General features: G+C 36.3%; 1 protein-coding gene across 1 annotated transcript; it reads left to right on the plus strand.

Annotated features, from left to right (window-relative positions):
* Nucleotides 1-5824: 5824 nt before the first annotated feature.
* LOC115440697 lies at nucleotides 5825-12298 on the plus strand. The gene is made up of 6 exons (XM_030165114.2): nucleotides 5825-5972; nucleotides 6334-6385; nucleotides 8619-8713; nucleotides 9883-9975; nucleotides 11260-11357; nucleotides 11787-12298. The coding sequence occupies exons 1-6, from the start codon at nucleotides 5928-5930 to the stop codon at nucleotides 11974-11976; spliced, it is 573 nt and encodes a 190-aa protein (XP_030020974.1). The 5' UTR covers nucleotides 5825-5927; the 3' UTR covers nucleotides 11977-12298.
* The last annotated feature ends 11987 nt before the right edge of the window (nucleotides 12299-24285 follow it).

Genomic DNA, 24285 nt, shown 5'->3' on the forward strand with positions numbered 1-24285 from the left:
TAACATAGTTGAACATAAAAAATCATTAAATATTTTATTTCACACACACACACACACACACACACACACGCACTCACGCGCGCACGCACGCACCCACGCGCGCACGCACACGCGCATGGATCACGCCTATATCGCCGAAGGGTTAAGCAGAGGTGCAACGAGAGCACACATGTTTCGCCTGTGTGTTCCGTCCCATTGATGTGATGGGAAACCATGGATGCACAGACCGCGGCCCGCCGGTCGAATACTGGTGGCCTGCCGACAGCAAAAATAATACTCTCATACATTCGAAAAATATTGAAAACTGAAAAATTCAAACTGAAAAATTCTTTTTGGGTTAGATAGCCCTTTGTTCGTGGAGTGCTATAGGCTATATATCATCACGGTATACCCAGTAGGAGCGGAGCAGTAATAGCTAATCTCAGGAACTACCGGTCCAAACTGAAAAATTATTTTTGCGTTGGATAGCCCTTTATTCGTGGAGTACTATAGGCTATATATCATCACGCTATACCCAAATAAGAGCGGAGCAGTAATGGCTAATCTCAGGAACTACCGGTCCAAACTGAAAAATTCTTTTTGCGTTGGATAGCCCTTTGTTTGTGGAGTGCTATAGGCTATATATCATCACGCTATACCCAATAGGAGCGGAGCAGTAATGGCTAATCTCAGGAACTACCGGTTTGAACTGAAAAAATGTTTTTGTGTTGGATAGCCCTTTGATCCCGGAGTGCTATAAGCTATATCATCACGCTATGACCAATAGGAGCGGAGCAGTAATGAAACATGTTGCAAAAACGGGGAAAAATTATTAGTTTTGAGAGCTTCCGTTGCGTGCGCTGCGTAAACGGTTAAAGTTATGCAACAATGATGTATGACGGGATTGTTCCTCTTAAAAAGTTCTAAAAATATATATTATAAAACAAAGTCCCTCGCTGCATGTGTCTACTTGAACGTGTTAAACTCAAAAACTACCCAACGTATTAAGATGAAATTTGGTATGAAAACAGTTTGAGACCCTGGGAAGAACATAGGCTCCCGGGAAACTACTACTTTTATAACGGAAAACTTTAGCCTGAAAAACTTTATAACGCGGGCGGAGCTGCGGGCAAAAGCTAGTACTATTATATAAAGCTGAAGAGTTTGTTTGTTTGTTTGTTTGAACGCGCTAATCTCAGGAACTACCAGTCCAAACTGAAAAATTATTTTTGCGTTGGATTGCCCTTTGTTCGTGGAGTGCTATAGGCTATATATCATCACCAGTGGCGGCTCATCCGAAAGAGCGCTGGTGCAGTGCACTCCCACGAAAATTACGTACTTATATAATTTAATAATTTATATATATTTAAAATACATAAGATCCTTACATTACATTCTTTATATTTTACTATGCCTATAAAAAGTTTATTATATTACCTATATACATACGTACATGTAGCGTCAATTTGTAACGAGTGGAGCGCCAGCGATTGTGCTCCTATGAAACGAAGTTTAGTACGACTCTTAGTACTGTATTCAATGAGTGCGAAAGAGAGAAATCGACTCGGGCTGACGCGTGAAACAAAAGATATCGTACGAGAAATTAGCGTAATCTGGAGCGCCGCTCACGCGTCACTCAGTTGTCGGTCAGCCGCGCCGCGCGCCGAGTGGATATGCTACTTATGCGCAGTTTTCGTTCTTATGTATACAAACAACTTCAAGCAAGCTCGTCGACTTCGTCAGTTAATTCGCAGTTTTTTTTAAATAAGTATTAAAAAATAGTTTGTGTGCGATATTTTGTGTTAAAATGGAACAATACAGTATATCTTTTATAAAACAGTCTGAAAAGAAATGCGGCTAAATACAAATAAAATAAATAGTAAGCTCTAGTTTTTCAATTATTTTTTTGGGAACCCCCATCAAAAAATTTCACGAGCCGCCTCTGATCATCACGCTATACTCAATAGGAGCGGAGCAGTAGTGGCTAATCTCAGGAACTACCGGTCCAAGCTGAAAAATTCTTTTTGCGTTGGATAGCCCTTTATTTGTGGAGTGCTATAGGCTATATATCATCACGCTATACCCAATAGGAGCGGAGCAGTAATGGGTAATCTCAGGAACTACCGATTCGAACTGAAAAAATCTTTTTGTGTTGAATAGCCCTTTGTTTGTAGAGTGCTCTAAGTTATATATCATCATGCTATGACTAATAGGAGCGGAGCAGTAATGGCTAAACTCGGGAACTACCAGTTTAACCTGAAAACATCGTTTTGTGTTGGATGGCCCTTTATTTGTGGAGTGCTATAGGCTGTATATCATCACGCTGTGACCAATAGGAGCGGAGCAGTAATGAAACATGTTGCAAAAACGGGGACAATTTATTAGTTTTGAGAGCTTCCGTTGCGTGCGCTGCGTATACGGTTAAAGTTATGCAACAATGATGTATGACGGGATTGTTCCTCTTAAAAAGTTCTAAAAAATATAGTATAAAACTAAGTCCTCCACTGCATCTGTCTGCCTGAACGTGTTAAACTCAAAAACTACCCAACGTATTAAGATGAAATTTGGTATGGACACAGTTTGAGACCCTGGGAAGAACATAGGCTCCCGGGAAACTACTACTTTTATAACGGAAAACTTTAGCCTGAAAAACTTTATAACGCGGGCGGAGCCGCGGACAAAAGCTAGTTCCAGAATAAAACCAAAAAAAATAATATGTTCGAAAAGTAATTTGAATCTCGCGCGCGCGCTATTTGAATCTAGCGCCCAAAAATGCTAAGTCAAGTAACATCGCTTGCCGCCTTTATATAAAGTTCAAAATAGTAATCAAGAATTTTCTAGCGCGGTGTGAGCGAGCGAGATAGCAATAGTCCCGAATTCCCGATTGCTCGCGTAGGTAGATACACGAAGCTTTTGGCTCTCAGTCTGACTTGGCTACCCACAGGAAACGCCACGCTAGCCACAGCGACCAACAGTTCGGTTTTAATTTGAGTGAAGTTTCAACAGAAAGAAATAAGCGCGAAAATACAAAGCGAAGTAATAAGTGATTGAGAACAAGTGCAGTTTAACAGTGTTTTGGGGAGGCAATAGTTCTAGTGTAGATTTTAACTCGACTAGCCGGTGTCATATATTTTGCCCCACATTCAACGTAGATTTCCTGTTGCAGTGTTAACCCGTCAAGTGCCGTGTATAATTGTGTTGTGAAATCGTAAATAAAACTCTGTTATTAATAAGTTTTCCCTTAACTATTTAATCAATTTTAACAGCTATAGAAGTTAGTTATGAAATATCTCGAATGATAGCAAAGCGAAGTCGCCCCTTCAATTATGGCGATTTTGTAAAACAATGCATAGAAACTGCCGCTAAGAAAATGTGTCCAGAAGCAGCAAAAAAGTTTGAGAAAATTCAACTGAATCGTATGACTATCCAAAGACTAATTATATCTTTGTCAGGTAATATTACGGAACAATTAATTGAAAAAACAAAGATCATTGAATTTTTTTCATTAGCACTCGACGAATCCACTGATATTAGTTCCACAGCTCAACTCCTCATATTCATACGAGGTGTTACCCAAGATTTTGAAGTCTATGAAGAGTTATTAGGAATGTGTTCATTGAAAGATCAAACCAAAGGAGTTGATATACTCAATGCACTTTTGGATGAGTGTTCAGAAACTGATTTGGACTTATCAAAATTATCGGGAGTTACGACTGACGGTGCTCCTTCGATGATTGGTGTCAATTCCGGGCTAGTTACTTTGCTGAAAAAGAATCTCCAAGAAAAAAACATAAACGCTGAAGATCTCACGCAGTTTCACTGCATTATACACCAAGAAGCCCTCTGTTCTAAAAAAAATGAATTTCAAAATGTCATGAAAGTAGTAGTTTCGACTGTAAAATTCATAAAATCACGAGGACTCAATCACAGACAATTCAAACAATTCCTTGATGACATCGAAAGCGAATATGGAGATTTACTGTAGGTATTATACAGAAGTAAGGTGGCTAAGTCATGGATTGACATTGGAACGATTTCTAAATTTAATAGAAGAAATTGGAATATTTCTGGCGGAAAAGCAAAGGGATGTCCCGGAACTTAAAAAATCCTGATTGGTTGTGTGATTTGGCTTTTTTATTTAACATTACAAATCATTTGAATGTCTTGAACACACGGCTTCAAGGCAAAAATCAACTGATATCCCAGCTCTACGCCCATGTATCATCCTTTCAATGCAAGCTGACACTTTTCAGATCACAATTAAATTCTGGAAATTACGATAATTTTCCGAATTATAAGAATATGACTGAAAAATTCAACAAAACTGCGATTAATTTCAGTTATGTAGAAAAGCTAGATATTTTGATTCAATCTTTTCAAGACCGATTTTCGGAGTTTAAAAAAGTGAAACCTCTGTTGGACATATTCAACAATTCTTTCACGATTTCAGTTGAAAATGCGCCAGAGTCAATGCAGTTAGAAATTATCGACATTCAAAACAACCAAGATTTACGCAACAAATTCAACGAAGGAGACTTGCTGAACTTTTACCGCTGCATTGATAAAAATATGTACGAAGAGTTACGCATAAACGCTCTGAAATGTGCCAGCTTATTTGGTTGTACCTATATATGTGAACAAACTTTTTCAATACTAAATAATAATAAAACAAAAAATCGAAACCGCCTTGAAGCAGTTTTACGTGTTGCTACAAGTAAATTTGAGCCAAATATAAAAAAGATTGTAAGCACTATGCAGTGCCACGCTTCAAATTAATAAGTTCTTTTTCAATTTTAATAAATTATTATTAATTCTTTATTGTCTTTAATTACCTATACTTCTGGCGGCCGGCACGCCATCAGTTCATGATTTGCCCGAGTGGCCCCTAGTCTTAATAAGTCTGTGCAACCATGGATTAAACCTATCATCATATCGGGAAAAAAATCCTAGCTCCAGGCTGAAACAGAATAGAAAACTCAATATCACTGCCAACCTGGTATTCGAACCGCAGACCTCAGAGCGATGTTCTACCGCGCACTCAATAAAACTACGCTACGGCACTTGAACTTAATAACTATAATATAATATAAAATATATTTCACGCCAATTATTTGGACGTTAAGTATACTTTCTATATCAAATTTTCCTATTGCTATCCTACTCACTTACCCGCGCAGTAGTAGCAGTGACGTTACGCCATAAAAAAAATACTGACAATTATTTAACACTTGTATTATTCTCATACCCAAATAAAAAAAAAAAATTTTTTTCGAAAATTTTTGTCTTCCGTCCCAAATTGTCGTTAACATATTTTATACAAGAAAGAATTACCATTACTTCAACTTTGTTTCTTACCTAGTACAACATATTAAGCACTAGAAACAAGAGAAATGCAATTAAAATTGAATCATAAACAACATCCTTTCATCCACACAAATATTAGTAATTATTATTATTTTTTTTTTTTTTATCTTTATTTAAAGAAAGTTATTTGATGAATATGTCGCTCCGTACGCCCATTTTTACCCATGCCTACTAACTTTTGATGATACCAAAAAACACTATTATGACAGTTATTTATTATCATTTATTCGAAATTATATATTATATGGTGTTATATAGCCTATAGCCTTCCTTGATAAATGGGCTATCAAACACTTAACTCATTTTCCAATTCAAACCAGTATTTCCTGAGATTAGCGCGTTCAAACAAACTGTTCACCTTTGATGATCACGTCAGATTATGATTGTAAGAATTGTATCATACCATGTTTGCTATCAGGTTTTTATCATTTTTTAGGGTTATGGATTCTGTATTGCAAAACGATGACTAATGTGAAAAACCAAGCTGTTCGCATATAAATGCACGTCTCGTCGGCTGCAATTTGTTATTTAACGCACGGAGTTGGTAGACAAAACATCTGTTTCGCGATCTACTTACTATAAGCATGAAAAACTCAATCGTGTCTCGCCTCATCAGTGCGGTAGTTTATGTGAGTAGTCGGATTCATTGTCGTCAATTAATGTTATCGTTCCTTATTTAAATCATTCGCATTTTAAATTGTATTTTCTTATAAATCTAACGGTACTTTTTAACACGTGCTGTAAAAAAATTAACAAAAATGGACTTTATTCCATGCCGTTTAAAGTCGCTTTCCAAAGGCTGCCGGTAGCCGGTTATCAGTTGATAAAGGATCGTGTACACGTATTTTGGTTGTTTTTATATTACCATTTCGTAATTTTTTCAATAGTATTTTTTTATTTTGGGTTTGTAAAAATCATATTATTTTTATGATCGTTATAAGCTATCAATTGTTAAATTTTTATGTTTTTAAATTATAATTATTTTTGCAGATAATTTTGCAGATCAATTCACTCAACGATGCCAAGCCACGTGGTAAAATGGGTAAGAATCCAATTTTTTCTTTCTTTCACTAAGTCCTCAATATTTGTCATTGAAAGAAATACAAAAAAAAAACAATTATATACGACTAGTTTTAAATAGCGAAAAAAAATTGATCTATCGATAGAATCGATCTATCGATAGAATCATGTGTCATATAATAGGGGCGAGCCTATCGCCAAATCGGACACAAATTCCAAGCTCAGACTCATAATGTGTAGGAAAACCCTGCTGCCGTAAAAATATCTAAAAAAAATAAATTATTGCTCATACTCATTAATAAATCATTTCACATTTTTGCCCTTACATTGTTTACGTGATTTCATTCATAAATCGCACGGCAAAGTCGCGTCTTACTTTGGCAAAGACTTACTTCCAGTTTGGGAGTTTTATGTTAAAATGAATTCTCAACACAGCAGCGCATATACAATTATGTGTTATATCTTCATTTCTCTTTTTTTTTTTAATTAAATAATAATAGATAATACCAACTCTGTATAAACCCTACACACTATGAAACTTTTTTTGATCATTCAAAAGTAATCGTTGTAGTTATATTTTTTTTTTTAATTCAGTGCCTACTGCCTAATTTAAGTTTGTAACAAAGCTATTTAGCTGTTTATGGAAATATAATAATATTAAATTTAAAAAAGGCACCCCCTTAAAAAAATATTGAATATGGAACATGAATTGAAAGAATATAGTTGTTTTTTTTTTTATAAATAGATCGGATCACTAAATCTGGCAAGTTGACAGTACTTTAAATTAAACTATTTTTAGAATTTTATCACGTCTTTTTATTTTAATTTTTTCGCGTCATCAGCTTCGCATTCTGCGTAGATCGGAACACCAAAAAATTTTAAAAGTTGCATAATCGTAAAACGAGGGTAGATATTGTAATTTTCATTTTGCGGATGAACAACCCCCCCCCCCCCCGTAACCACAAAGGCTGCAAAGTCTTCGAAACGTCGTAAAAAAAAAATAAAACGCGATATAATCAGAAAAATAAATAATTTTAATGTCTAATATTCGCGTAAACATAAGACATCACAAATAATAATATCTCATCTATCATATGTATATATATACATATGTACGTAATGTAATATATTTATTTTTACTTGCAACTCCGAACAAATGACTAATGGGGGTTTTTCGGGAATGAAACGCACCTCAAACTACACTCATGGCCCAATTTACAGGAACGCAATAAAAATGGTGAACAATGTTAAATATTTGGTACCTATTCGTTTACTATCTAGGTATTAAACATTTTTCATGAGGTACCTATTTGCTCTGTATCTCAATTTACGGAAGTAGAAAAATAAGGATTTTTAATGTTTTTAATAGGGAAGATGCAGATATATTTTTCAATATTTTGTGACTAAAATGTAGACGGTTTTTCTTAGTTTATATATATTTTTTACAATAATTAAAAAATAAGTAACGCGAAATAGAAAATTTTTAATCCACCATTCAGCGTCTAGTAACATAACATCTGTTATGACTTGTTTAAGGTTATAGTTAGGTAAACATGTTTTAATTACGAAAATTATTTGTATTTTTGATTAAAAATGGAAGTTGAGTTGATATTACTTGTAAATTTTCTTCTAAGAACATCGGTGGGCTTGTTATGACTACTTGATAGATTATCCATTTTTTTAGTCCATAGTAACACTAATGTATTTATTAAGAAAATATCTCGAAAGTCAAAACATGCATCTATGAATGTCAGTAGCGAGAAATTATGATCGTTTTCCCGCGAAAATATGAAACCGTAAATTTGTCAACCGAAGTTAAGAAAAGCCTTGGGAAGTGATTTTTATTACCTGATCTTCTGTCTCTTTTTGTTTTTTATTTGCTACTATTACTCGACATTGAATACCAATAAAAAAACGATGGCAGCCATAATATAAAAGAAGAGTCTAATTCCTGCTTTGACTTTGCGGATGACCAACACCTTGCACCCCCCCTCCCCCGCCCCCCGTGATCACGATGGCTGCAGTCTTCGAAACGTCGGGATAAAATTAAAATATTAAAGCCGCGATATGATCAGAAAAATGGTTTAATTTCAATGATTTTGATTTTTTTTTCATTGATAGGACGCTACATTACTCTTGAATGCCATATACCTATATAGGCTACTTTATATCCCGGGCAAATATTTATCCCAGAAAAACTTTTACACGCTGGCGCAGCCAAAAAACAATTTTTAATAACCTTTTGGTGATTTCAGAGATGATGCCAGACAGTTGCAAGGAGAAAACGTATTGTGTGACGAAACACGAACACTATCCCGATGAAACAATCCAGACTCTACTAGAAAATATTGTAAGTACCACTTTAAAATACATAGCATCGTACCTTTTCGCCTTATCATAGCAGAGTATCACGACCATATTAAGACATCACGCATTTATCCCCGAAGGGGTAGCCAGAGGCGCAACAAGGGTACAAATTTTTTGCCAAGTGTGTTCCGTCCCAATCTACGAGGCGAGCCTATCCCAATTTCGAGAACAAATTTCATTCGGACTGATACTGAGCAGAAAACCCAAATATCACTGTCGACCCGAGATTTGAACTTAGGACCTCAGAGCGCTGCCGTACCGCGCATGCAGTACAACTACGTCACCGAGCCGGTCACCGGGCCATATTAAGTAGCATGTAATGGCGGTAACCTTCACCATAATGCGGTAAAGTTGGTTGCCGGCTATTAAATTTGCATTTGGGTACTCCGTTCCTAAGTTTCGAGTTGAAATTCCCTACTGCGCAAATCTATATATAGTTTTTCGTCTTACTTTCACACTATCAGCCCAAAGTCTGGATCCGTGCGTCATATGTCGATAATCTCGCCTCATTACGTCATGAGCGCGTGAGACGGATATTACTAATACGCGTCATTACTTGCACCTCTGAAAACTTCAGAAATAAAAGACATCAGTGTGGGTGTCTTGTGTGTATGTGTCACGCATCAGTTCCCCCGGTAATTGACCTCCGCGAAGCAACGTCAGCAATCGAACAATTCTAATACTTATACAAAGAACGTTTAAGTTCATTATGAACTGACTTCAGGCTGGGGGCACTGCTTTACCATCAATGTGCCGTTATACAGGGGCCTTATTCCCTATGTGTGAAATCTTCGTGAATTTTGTGTGAAATGATATTCTGTATGCCAATTTCTATTGTCTTAAACGCGACGCGGTGCGTTAAGTGCTTATAACGTACAGTCAAAATAACGAGTGGCATGTAGAATAAGGCACTTAGTACCTATGTTCGCCTTTACATGTCCGTATTACTTTCCTCCTGCGACATTAGGACGCAGATTTATCGACTAACACAAATGCTTTCCTCATTTGGGAATCGAATCCAACTCACCGCTATCTCTAGCACTAAATCGATACGCTCAACGCTGCCATTAGAGATAGGCTTGATGAAAATCCATTTGAAACTTGAATAATATATTTACAGCAAAAAATATATATACTTAATTGGTTCAACAGGAGGAGCTCGTCGTGATGACAGAGAGTACTAATCTCACCTCGAACAGTGCAACCGACTTCCAAGAATCGTGCGACTGCGAAACCAACATTTTTGTAAGTGTAATCAGCTATATCACTCTCATCCATCACTAGTCCTTATGCTTACATATAATAAATTGAACTAGGCCGATGTCTGTACATTATAGATATATAAAACTAATATAGAAGGTTCTTTGTAAGTAACAGAAGCCAAAAGAAATGTTTGCATAATGATTTCTTATTACGCGAATGTTAGAAAATTAAAGTATTTTTTGCATCATACGGAGGGTCTCCCTGTGACCACGAAGGCTGCAAAGTCTTCGAAACGTCTGGAGAAAGTTAAAATATAAAAACCCCAATAAAATCCGAACAATAGTTTAATTTCAAAAGAAAGGATTTTAGGTGATTATACACGTATTGCGGATCAACTTTTCACCGATGTATTGCTAGAAATCGATTTTTAAATACAAATTCGATTGCGGGAAAATATAACGCGGGAACTCTTCCCTAAATACTTTTACACGCAGGCCGAACCGCGAGCAAAATCAATTTTTATAATATACTATATTTTTCTATATCATACGTGACTCATTGGAATACTTTTAGCATAATATGTACAAATGATAAGAGGTTTAGTGTTCAGTAAATCTGGCTGCATCACAGTGCTAACATTACGTAGTACTGTGGAATTTCGTAGAATCCGCCAAAATATCATCTTTGATAACACCAAAAAATAAACATTACTGTTTTTGATGATATCACTGTGTTTTCCATTAGCTGGAAAATTAAGAGCGAAAATGAAATTCTAACTACTATATCTCTCTATCTACTACTACTATAACTACTATATCTTGGAAACTGGTGCACAAGAGTTCCAGAATGTTCATACAAATCACACGATAAAAAAAGTGGTTCTATTTGACTCTTTTCAGATCTGTATGCGATCTAATAGATATTCCAATGTTTTGCTTGATTATGACGCTCGTGACGTCAATGAAGGTCTTACCATCTGACATTGTTTCGTAAAACGTTAAACATGGATACTTAACTGATCGTAAACATTTCTCGGGATATGCTGGTGGTAGGATAATACTTATATTCGCCCGGATAGCGACTATCGTACACAAGGTTTTAGAAACTGACATAGTGGCCCATGTAAATGTGTCGCGTTCCGAGATAGCCTGTGTATATCCGGTTCCAACAGGCCGGCATAATTGTGTCGACTGCCGAGGGGTAATCATCTCTCGTCAGTCGACATTCTACTGGACCCCACTCCACTTACCATCATGTGTAGTAGCGTCACTTTGCCGTGCATAAAAAACACAAATATACAAATTGCTATGTTTCTTATTGTTTTAGATGCAACCTATTTATGAAATTATCGACGAATACGACAACTTACGGTTCGTGGCTCAGTCCGCAAATTTCCGCCAAGTTGCAAGAATAGAGGAATGCCAGTAAGTACTATAGCTGTTAATGTTTTCCATCACAACTTAGAAGAACCGAGAAGAATTTAAGTTTTATTTGGGCGATAATAAACAACCAAATAAGCAAATTAAATAAAAATATCCCTGGCTCAAACCGGAACAAGACTTGTTACCCGTAATGAATTGAAAATAATTTCATCATTCTCTGAGTTTTAAAATACCTCTTAACATCCCATATTTTAAATTATGACTAAGTGTTTTCATTATATTCGTCATTATTGTACTCTTTTGACAATAAGATTCATAAATATGTACATAAAATGATTCATTCTCAGCCATATTTTGCAAATGAATAAAGATATGATAGTCGTGCTTCCCATATAAGTCGAACAATACGCCGAGTTCTTTTTCCGCGTTCGCTGCTATTCTTACCTAACATTTGTAATACTTTATTTCCAGAACACCAGGCCGCGTTTTGGAGAGCACTTTAAATTTCCCCCAAATTGTATTGGAAAGCGTGAACTTGTCCTGCGAGGAGACCCGAATACCGTATCAGTTTATCGTTTTGAGCCTGGATGGGACGTCGATGGAATCTGTGTCGGTGAAAGGAGGACTTCCAGTGAGCTGCGACACTCGGCTGGCAGAGTGACAAAAAATTGTCTGTAAACCCGTTCATATCACTTAAGAAATTGTCTATAATATTCATACGAATTCGAAATTTGAAAATTAGTGAAATTAGAATTTTGAAGAAATCGGTTAGCAATATTTATATATAATGTGTTTCCTCTTCAACCTACGCATTATTCATCCAACGGTGTTTAAATTTATTTATAGAATTCACTTTAACGTGTCAGACAATACAGACATTAATGACTGATGACGTACGAGTTGTGTTACGTAATGTGTGAAGTATACCTTGACGCATTGTTCGAAATATAATAGTCAAAATGCATTACTTTTAGAAAAAAAAATCATAACTCGCATTGCTTTGTATTATGCCATTAGGTCATCTAATTAGTTAGACCTTTAAAGGTTAAAGTAGAAAAATTACAATAAATTTTAGTAGAACGCATTATTAGTAAAATATAACTAATATTATTTACCGGTTGGCGGCGCGCGAAAACATTTGAATTTCGAACAAATTTGAAAATAATTACCTTTTTATCACTATACTAGCTTCCGCCCGCAGCTTCGCCCGCGTGGATTTCGGGTTTCAAAAATGTAGAAGGTGCTCAATTTCTCGGGATGTTTTTTTAATTTATGGTGGTATGCAGGTGGTCCGATTGTCCGGTCAGGGTCTGATGATGGGATCCTGGTGAAATCGAAGGAACTTTTAACCATTAAGGTTGCACATGAAATGACGGAAGCTTATAAAATGGAGTAACTTCTCCCGTTTTACCAACATTTTCCATCACTGCTATGCTCCTATTAATTGTAGCGTGATGAAAAGTATACTATAACCAGCTCAGGAGTATAAAAAATAATTGTACCAAGTTAAGTAAATATCCGTCGAGTAGTTTTTGTTTCTATAACGGTTATACAGACAGACAGACAAAAATTTTACTAATTGCATTTTTGGCATCAGTATCGATCCCTAATCACCCCCAGTTATTTTGAAAATATATTTCATGTACAGAATTGACCTCTCTACAGATTTATTACAAGTATAGATATGCAAAAGTAGCTTAAAAATTGTCCATAACGAAAACATGCATTTTAAAGTAAAACAAAAGAAATAATATCGTGAAGCTAACTAATGATATATTAAATTTTGTCACTGTTCAATTTAGTCGGGTCCGCGATATCACTTTTGTTGAGTTTCAGAACGCGACATTACATTATTATATTCTGTGCTCCAACGCACACTGCTTTGATGTTAGGAACACACCTACATTGCTTAGACAACAGTGAACTTTATACAATAGCAATAAAGCTCAAATTGACTCTACGTATTAGTTAGAAAATGTTTGTATGGGAAATAGAAAAATGCTGTTTTGAGGATTTTCCCGGCAATTATTCGAATTTTTCTCACCTTTTAAACCTTCCCTAGACCTCCACGAATAATTCAAGACCAAGATAAGATAAATCCGTTCAGCCGTTCTCGAGTTTTAGCGAGACTAACGAACAGCAATTCATTTTTACATATATAGATAGTATAAAACAAAGTCGCTTTCTCTATCCCTTTGTATGCTTAAATCTTTAAAACTACGCAACGGATTTTGATGCGGTTTTTTAATAGATAGAGTGATTCAAGAGGAAGGTTTATATGTATAATAACATCCATTAAATAGTGGAGAAATACTGTTATTTCGTTATGTTATACCCGTGCGAAGCCAGAGCGGGCCGCTATGTTTTTATATACAACGTTTACAGTTTTTCTGTAGTGTATTTAGTATCAGCATTGCACCCATGTGAAGCCGGGGCGGGTCGCTAGTATTAAATAAACATCATTTAAAACGGCATGCGAGATAAATTGCAAATATAAGCAAAATCAGTTCATGCACCGGCAATAACCAAAGACTAAACAGTATAATTAGTTATAGACCGGACATCATATAATAAAAATATCAGCCCTGTATTATATACTTGCCCACTGCTGAGCACGGGCCTCCTCTACTACTGAGAGGGATTAGGCCTTAGTCCACCGCTCTGGCCTAGTGCGTATTGGTAGACTTCACACACCTTCGAAATTCCTATAGAGAACTTCTCAGATGTGCAGGTTTCCTCATGATGTATTCCTTCACCGTTAAAACGAACGATAAATAATACACACATGATTTTAGAAAAGTCAGAGATGTGTGCCCTTGGGTTTGAACCTGCGGACATTCGTCTCGGCAGTCCGTTCCACAACCAACTAGGCTATGGCCGCTTATCGTATCGCCGGACATCAGGACCACAATATTTGTGCTCCGAAAGTTATTACCAATTGATAATAAGTCGTCGTCTTATTTGAAATGTCCGCGTGACAAGCTATCACAGCGTCCTTAGATATTAATACAAAATAAGTACTCATCGCACATTTCACATTGGCAGAGTTGTCGACATCGGCACTAATTGCCATAAAAAAAAAAAAAAATTAAATATATTTACAAATAATATGTTAATATTTATAAACTGTCTAACCAAAAACGTTGACATTGGCAGATCCGCAAACCGCGCCTTGCCAGAGAAAGAGAAAAAAAAAATAAAAATATATGTTAATATACGCATTAAAATGTGCAAATCACGATATTGAAATAATATGAAGTATTTTACATTGTAGTTTTGCTATTTCACGGTAGATTGAGTAATCATCAAATGAGCGAAAAATGTTTGTATAACAATCTCTACAATGTCCACTCTATGTAATCTCAAAATCTGCCAATAACTGACATTTATGTTTTACTAGTTCTTGCTCGCGGCTCCACCCGCGTGAAAAGCTTTTGCCGATAAATTCACATTATTTTTTTTTATAAAAGGAACCTCTATATTATTTTCCAAGTATACTCCATACTTCATAGAATCAACAGTATTTGTACAGTTCCTATTTTCATATTTATATTTGCTTATCAAACGTAAATTCTAATGACGAATCGGCATTTTATTTTGATAAAGCATAGGGTCGATATTATGAGTAATATATCCATTCATAGAAAAGCTGATAAGTTCGTAGTCAAATAGCATCCGTGGCGCAGTGGAGCGTAAACGGTACGTCGCTGAGACGAGTCGCTCGCGATACCTGTCGGACAGCGACTTCGTGGACCCTAACCGTCATTTTCAATAAACGATCCCAATCGCTTTCGATCTATCTCAAAAATGGACCAATCAGAACAAAGTATTTTTTGACAATTACAAATGAATTATTCTGATTGGTTCACACTCGAAATGGGATTGAAGATTGAGATTGCGATCGTTTATTGTAATCGGCTGTAACGTATAACGAGCCTTTAATTTAATCCTTTAAATCTAATTTATTTATTTTAAATATAACACAATTATTGGATGTATGTTAAGGCAACTTAAGATAGAATACACGCGTTGATTTGCGAAACCACAGCTTTGTTTTACCTACTGCTCGGACTAGAGTTTGGCGGTTATCTGTTGTATTATTAAGCTTGCAATAACACTATTTTATGTATTTTATTAGGGTGTTTTAAATTATAATTGTCTCCCGACGTTTCGAAGACTTTGCAGCCTTCATGGTATCATTAAGCTGTGGTAAGCACCGTGCTCGCGCCATCTTGTAATCGAGTGTGCAACAATTAGTGAAACTAGATGATTTTGATAATCATCGGAAGTCATCATATCTCGCTGGTCGATATTTTGCTGAGCTGGAAGTAGGCTAACGGTACATTTGCACGTAGTATAGGACAAAACTGACTTCAAATTTGACACTTATGATCACTGCACGATGGTTTAGTGTTCATAAAAATATTAGAAACAGACAGCGAGTGAACAACGAGGATATCATATCAAAATCATATATTAGCCTTCTTTCATTGCTCGGCTCATTACGGTACGATATTTAGTATTATGTATTTTATTTGAGTATTAATTATACATATAACCATATCCCAATTAATTCCACCTATGGTTGTTTTCTTTTTTTACTAACGGGTTACGAACCTCGGTTCAGGACTACCACTGAGAGAGGACGGTGAGAAGCGATTAGGGATATGGTTGTCTTGAAAAACCCGTCTTTAGCTATAAGACTGCCTTTTTAACACAAACTAATTATTTGGTGTTTTTTTTTTTTTAATTATATTACGGTGTTTAATAAATAGACGGACCTAAGAACAAAATCTCATCTGCAAAAAGTAATTTATATCTTCATTTAACCTAAAACCTTCGTATTACATCTAGAGCTTTTTGCAGGTGAGATTTTGTTCTAGAGGCCGTCGAATTTATGAAATAGTTATCTACATCGTTAATATTCTGGTCGGAATTGGTTTAGTCCCTAATTATGATGCCTGTTAAATGCTAAAAGTAATAGGACGTCTAGAAGGCAGGTATGCTAACTAAACCGACCAAAAAATTTAAGATACGTACAAAACATTCCTTATTAATTATTATTTTCTAATTGCTTGTACATTTGGAACGAACGAATAAATTTATATTTGAGCAATATTATGTTTTTTTTTTATACATATTTCTATCAGAATCCATAAATGAATATTTTAAATGTTTAATGAATCTCCTAGCTGAATTTCGGCTTTGGTGGCCAATCTCAACGGAGCTCTGCCAGGTACAAAGATACTATAGTACACAAGTTTGTTCCGCTGAACTATGATAATGAACGAACAGGGAATGCACCTGTGTATGTTTTTTTTTTCACAAAACAGAGAATACAAAAAAATAAATATAATAAACTAGCTGACCCGGCGAACTTCGTACCGCCTAACAGTCGACATATTGACATTAATATTTATACAATACTAACGTCACTCAATTGTTTTGCCTTCCCGGAACCCCTCAACCAATACTTAAACTTTATGATACGGTATTAAAGTTCAAATTGACTTTTAAGTATTATTACGAATCTTTTGGATGGGAATATATAAAAGTGTTGTTTTCAGACTTTTTCAGGCAATTTTTAAAATTTTTCTCTCCGTAAGAACTATCCTCGTACTTCAAGGAATGTTATAAAAAAAGAATTAGCGAAATCGGTTCAGCTGCTCTTGAGATTAGCGCTTAGCAAGACATTCAGCGGCTCATTTTTATATTATAGATACTCTGGTGTGTGAAAAAAAAAGAAATAATACAATCTCACTTAATTCTATTCACACTCTTGCTACTTTTTTATATAGAATATGTATGTATGTGTGTATGTCCTAAAATGTGAATACGGCGTACATTAAACAACTTAACCATTTTTACAATTATCTCATTAATATAGGCACTAAAAATGTAACCAAATTATAAAATGAAAAAGAGAATGTGTGCAATAAAAATGGGGAAAGAATTGCTTAAAAAGTAAATTAACAAAATAATTATAAACATAAAATTGGATTTCATAATAGGTACAAGTTTATACGGTTTAACTACTAACAGCTTTTCTAATTTTAACTTTTACTGATGAGAAGGTATCTTCTACCTACACATTACACAATCTTATTTATAAAAATTTCGCTAAGCTATGCTTAGTTAAAACACGAATTTACTCGATCATCTGTAAGTCAAAACCCGCCATCTTGCCCCTTAATGATTCAAACGAGGACACCGGTGATGTTTTTGACAGCTATTTAAGCAATTCTTAATCACCTCTTAACGCTAAAACAAGTTTATAAGTAAGATCAAAAATGTCTAATTGGCCATTGTGGTTGGAAACTTGATACATAATGCAGATATTTTCTCTCAGATTAGTTTTTAAATGTGGTCTCGCAAACGTTTTGTTTCTACAAACACGAGTATTTTGACGAGGACCAATTTGAATCCTCACCAACAAATTTTCGCATTCAATTAATTTATTAAAACTATAATGTCTAAAATTTTCTCCTATGAGACAATGAATTCAGTTCATAATATTCTAGATTTTCTTAGAAATTCACACTGACAATTTATGAAAAACTAGCTTTGGTCGCGGCTTCGAATCCGTTGGGTAGGTTTTTAAATTTACCGCATTCAGACACGCAGACAGATGCGGCAGAGAACATTTTCTTTTATATATATTTCGTAAAACTTTTTAAGATGAACAATTCCGTCATACGTGATCGTTGCAAAAGGACAATGCCCAAAACCAGGCTATCTTTGCGTCAGTCATGCGTCTTAATCAAATAACCATGTAAAATCATAATTTTAATTATTACTTCATTTGTATTTATTTCAGTCTTAAGCAAATAGGGGTTTTAAAGATATGAAAAAAAAAGTTGTTTAATTGTTGCAAATCAAACACCGGATAATTTTCTGCCAATATGGCGAATTGATACCAATATATAACAAATTCCTCTTTTATATGGAATAAAAAAAGTTAATATGCACAATAAATGTGCTTGTACTTGAATCTATAATATATGGATTAAATATATTATTAATTAAACAAAAACATTGTTATAAAAAAATATATTTTACTTAATAATTATGACCAAACTCCAAATAGCTGGTAAAAAAGATAAAATATTAATCCTTTCGAAAACAAACAAATGGCGACTTTTACTTGCATTGACAGAAATACTAAAGTCAGCTTAAACATGTCTGGACTTTATTTTTAATTAAATGAATATATGGGTACTGATTTTTATTACACTGGCAACTGAAATGAATGACAATTTGACACTTTAGATTTGTCTGATTAAAAACATTTCATTATTAAAATATTTTACTCAAGATCAGAGTGTTATTCTTATGTATTTTAAAGTTGAGTCGAGAAATTCACTGTTAAGAAACAAGGTGTATAGTGTGTTTCGAACTTTGAGACGGAAGCCTTTTAGTTAGCAACACAAAGTCGTCTAGAGCCTAGACCCAGGACAGTTAATCGAGACGACATATCCCGGCGGTGTATTAACTGCACCAATGCGGTGCCACAGCAACGATAAGTATATTTCTTAGACAAGCTATCCACTTTGTAAGTTATGTAGATTATTATTAACCTACCCACAATGTGGGAAAAATCTTGCAAAAACTAAAGAAAACAGTTTAACAATAATAATAATCTGAACATGTTTACTCAACTTCTACATTATATTTTAGGTTTCAAGGCTGGAATGAGTTTGTGCTGCCTGCTGGAGATCAGTTAATAGAGAGGTTCACAGACAACAACGATATGACATGACTCGACCAGCACTGCAAGAAGTCATTCACTCACTTCAGCAGTATTATAAGCGTGTTGTGGCTACATCAAGTTCTTGTTTGTTTTCTGGGAAGCCAAGAAAATATACCTCTATCAAAAATACACTTCTATATAAAAATATACATCGGATTTTGTATTTCTTGTTTTTTTTTTTTCCTATGATAAGTAACTATTAGCCTAATCAGGCTGTGAAGTTAGTTGCTGGGTTCCTGTTCGATTTCCAGGCCAAGCAACATTTTATCTCGATGTTTCTAACATGACTTGCCTGGGATCGGAATCCTCCAAAGAGGGTTGGCGTCAGGCATGCCGCCGGTCATAAAAACTAAGCTGAATCTATTCTACAATATGTGTTGACGCCATATTGAAATGAGATAATGGTAGGTGAATATAAAGATTAAGTTAATCCATGTAATAGAATAAGTCATAAGTCAGAAAAATATGTACTTACACAAAGGGTCGGATAGTATATGCTCAGTGGAAAACTAATATTCCGCCATACTATCTTAGAAGTTTTATTGGAGCTTCGTCTCATCAGATATGTTAATACCTATCAGTTTCTTATAAGGCCGATTAAAGCTAAGTGAAAAGAATGTCCAATAATTGTTTATAGCAATATCAAGTAGGTACTGCAATATTGAACTTAATTAGGCACGTAGGTACTTTCTACCGTACATTATTGCAGTCCATACTTAACCTCAAAATAACCGAGTTATAAAAATTCAGATTACTCCGAACTCCCATCGAATATCCAATTGTTTTCAATTTATATAAGATTTAGGATATATTCCCTATAGTTTAGTGAAGGTTTTTTACAGACGCAAGCGTAGCCTAACTTTCATACAAAAATGGGCATTCTCCTTTAACCGTTAACGCAGCGCACGCGACGGACACTTTTAAAAGGAATAAAATTTCCCCGTTTTACGTTACTAACTAATATTAAACATTACGCATTTGATAGAAGTACGTTCCCTAATAAGGTATTTGGCTTATTATTTATATCTTTTATAAATTATGTACGTTGTGTACATTCTGAAACAAAAGAAATCATTGAAATCTAGTGAAAAATCTGCAAGTTATAAGCCATTGAAATTAGGTAGTAGGGGTAAGTGTAAAAGAACAGAAAAAGGAAGAAATACTTGCATGTGACGTCAGCGGGCATTACACTGCGTGTGAAAGAAAGAGATGAAGCGATATCACAACTCCGTGCCCATTTCTGCACGAAGCAATATTTGAAATTTGAATTACTGCATCAATTTTATCGAATTTTAATGCTGTTTTCACAGAAGGGCTTCTTTTTTGTTGCTGTTACTTACAAAAAAATGCACAAAATCATACATATTCAAATACCTTATTAAAATGAAACATATTCTACATACATTTGTTAATGTATTTAACTAGTTTACGTAGCTAATATGGACCACTCAGAACTGAATATTTTATATTTCATTTGTTATATTGTGTTATTGTTAAATGTAGATAGATATAGTAACTTTTCAGCAGGCCAACACCTCATTTCGCACTGTGACCATAAAGGCTGCAGAATCTTCGAAACGTCGAGAGGAAAAAGAATATGATACAATTTACAAAATATTTTATTTAGAAAACTGAAGGATGAAAATGAACACATGTACAAAGACAACAAACGAACTTGTAAAGACAATAACATTATAGCATGTTTTTTATTTGCATTGTAATTTTCGTTTGCATTATGAACACATTATTTTTCCAGTTAAATTATCTCATCCAAAAGAAAACAGACAATAATAAAAAACAAGCTGCGAAAACAAACATTTCTTGGAAGCTCGATGTTATTGTCATACCTTCGTCTGCTTATAACAATATCAAAAACAAACAATTCTTTATATCGCGTTGTTATCATGGTAAAACCAGAAACGATGTCATATTTTTTTTTATATGGGCGTAGTGACCTTCCTGCACCTGATGGTGAATAAAGTGGGGTCCAATAGAATGTCGCCGAGCGATAATTACCCCGCGACAGTCGACACAATTATGCCGGCCTGTTGAAACCGGATAGACGTGGGCCATGATGTCGGGTTTTAATATCTTGTGTACGGTGGTCGCTATCCGGGCTGATATTAAATATACCACCAGCAAAACTAATAAACAATGTCATGAATCACAAAGAGGGAGGGAGTTAGTCTCCCTAACTTGATATCAAAACAATCAGGAGTACTGAGCAATAGAGACTTGATATTGATGTCTACGGCGACGATCGCTTGGACCTTTTTTTTTTTTTTTTTTGTTTTCGCGAAGAAAGTGCCTTATGACTACCGCCCAGCCTTCGGGGGGGGCGACTGAGCGGTTACGTTGGGGTCACCGTGCCTTACGGCCCGACGTTGAGCCACCCGGATTTGATCTTGACCTTCGGGTGACCGCCGGGCCGAGTCCCTAACCTATATACACGCACGGTATTCCAACTAAAACTCCGCGGTGGCCGTCTTCGGCGCATTAGGGACGCCTGTGGGCTTCCTCTGACTGAAATGTTTAAGTTTTCGTCCGCAGTCGTCCCTGCGCGGTGCGGCCTGTTGCGGCCCGTCTCCTATGGGGGGGCTCAGAAGCCCCCGCGTAACCGAAGGACGCTCTCGGCGTCAACGGCAGCATGAGGCCTACCTTCCACGCTGCCGTCCATCTCGGGGTCATCACAATGTGCGAGATGTGCACAACGTACACTAAGGGCGGACGGCCCCCAGCCGCCCGCCGACGACCCCCCGATGGCCCCTATTAGTCGCCTTTTACGACAGGCAGGGGATACCGTGGTGGAATTCTCCAAACGCCCCCATTCCACAGGGCGGAGCTACTTTGTAATTAACAATTCTGTTTAATGCTGCTCATATTGTTGCTGAGATGTCACTTAGCATCAGGCAAATGGGTTGATCGTCTCGTCATTTAACCATAAGAAAAAACTACGTCAACGCACTAATCTTTAACAGTAATTATCTCTCATTACTGATAGTGGGTCTGTCATATTTGCGAGTCGGCCTGGGTAGGTACCACTATTTATTATATATTTATTTTGGTCTATTTCTGCCGTAAAGTAGCAAGGTGTAGTCACTGTTGTGTTCCGGTTTGAAGAACATTGTAGCCAGTGTATCTACTAGACATAATAAAACTTAACATCTCATGTCTCGGGATGGCGAGTGCAGTGGAATGCCAAACAATACTTTGTAATTCAGGGTGTTAGATGATGTTACTACTGTTTATGGGCAGTCATATGTCTTACCAACACGCAAACGGTAAGCTCGTCTCGACATTCAAAGCAATAAACAAAAAGTAAAAGCACATACATACTATTCTCGTGTTCTATGTGTGGAACAATTGCATTGATCTCAATTCTGTTACTAATATGCCCGCGGCGCGATGTTTTTACACGACCGTTTTACATTTTGTTAGTTATTCGATTGATAATGGCTCAGAGATTTTTTTGTTCTCTATCTAGAGTTATATGCTTACATACCCCATGATCACACTGGTTCATTATTTTATCAATAGCTTTAATTTATCACAACCAATGCATGGCGGGACATTCGTCGTGGACCTAAGCACGCAATTCAATGTGTACCTATAGGTATACCTCTGGGATGTAAATTCATACAAGGGCCGGCAAACATTTCACCTCATTGTCCCCTCAGCCCATCCTAGGAAGTTCCCATCCTTTCCCCATTTCCTACTCTCTACCGGTCCTCAGTTGCAAAGCCGGGGATTCCACTATGTCGGTCGCAGTTTTTTCCTCCCAAAAAAAAACAACTTATGAACGAACACTGTCTCGTTTATTCTATACTTCATTATTGTATTCATGGTTTATTATTTTGCAATTATGATTTATACTGAGGGAAAAATAAATTCCTATCTTCTTTATTAGGTAGGATATTATGTCATAATATTTAATGGGATTTCCGTTGGGTAACTTTACTTGGAATACTCCGAGTAAAGTTCCCGACATGACACTAAATATTTAAATTTCTATCTCTTTTTGCTTGATCGCATCATCATATCTTTTTTTTTTTAGTTCAGTTTCTTATTTTCAGATTATATACATAAATGATATCACATTAATAGCTCGTCGATTTAAATACATCCTCTCTCAATCGCATTTACGCATTTAAAATCATGTCCGAATATGTTATTCTTCATCTGTATCAGAGGCAATAAGTCTACTAAAAATTAGGACTTATTTCTTGTTAAATACTAGTGTTAGATCTCTTTTCTTCTATCTTTTCTTCTTGTGTTTCTTTAGAAAGGATAATAAGACTCGCTGTAGTGTTTTGTTTATGTATGTATGTATGGCCGGCAAAGGGTAGGGTCTCTATTTGATACGATGGCTGTTTCCCTTGCCGGCGTTATGATTTAGAAGAGAGGACCTTCTCATCCGCCCTTCATCTGTTCCCCCGCGTGACTGCGATCAATAGAGTATGGTGGTCGAGCATAGGGTCCAGCAGTTCTCATTTTTCAGGAGTTCGGCGTGTCATCACCACCATCATCATTTCAACCGGGAATCGTCCACTGCTGGACATAGGCCTCCCCCATTGAGCGCCATGGGGACCGGTTCTGGACCGCCCTCGTCCATTGGATTCCGACGACCCTCACCAGATCGTCGGTCCATCTCGTGGGGGCCTACCTACGCTGCGTCTCCCAGTTCGTGGTCGCCACTCCAGAACTTTTCTGCCCCGTTCGGCGTGTAGGACCTAGTTTTCTAGCTAATTTATTTTTATTGCTCTTAGAGTTAAGATTGTGTGTTGATAATTCTAGGAACTGGGGCTCTGAGGAATAGGAATTCCCCAAAGGGTGACGTCAGACCCACCGGTCGTTAAAACTAAGGCAAGACACACACGAAACACCGTATGATGTTACATCGACCGCAGATTGGAAATCTACAACCGAGAACAGATAGACAAGAGACCTATCCACTGGTTTGGTTATACTAATTTAATACTCCGCCAGGATCTCATACAGAGCGAACGCCAGGCAAGCAGGTGTGTATAGGATAAACCTCAGACAGAATTAGCAGCTAGCGCAGTGACGGCGGCACACGCGAGGAATCAAATGAAAAAAACCGACCGTTGCGTCCATAGTGAAATTGCTATCAATATTACTTATAAATTTGTTTTAGTGTTAAGAAGTGGTTAAGAATTGCTTAAATATTTGTCAAAAACATCACCGGTTTCCTTGTATAAA

Source organism: Manduca sexta, chromosome 20 (genome assembly GCF_014839805.1).
Source record: "Manduca sexta isolate Smith_Timp_Sample1 chromosome 20, JHU_Msex_v1.0, whole genome shotgun sequence".
Lineage (NCBI taxonomy): Eukaryota > Metazoa > Arthropoda > Insecta > Lepidoptera > Sphingidae > Manduca > Manduca sexta.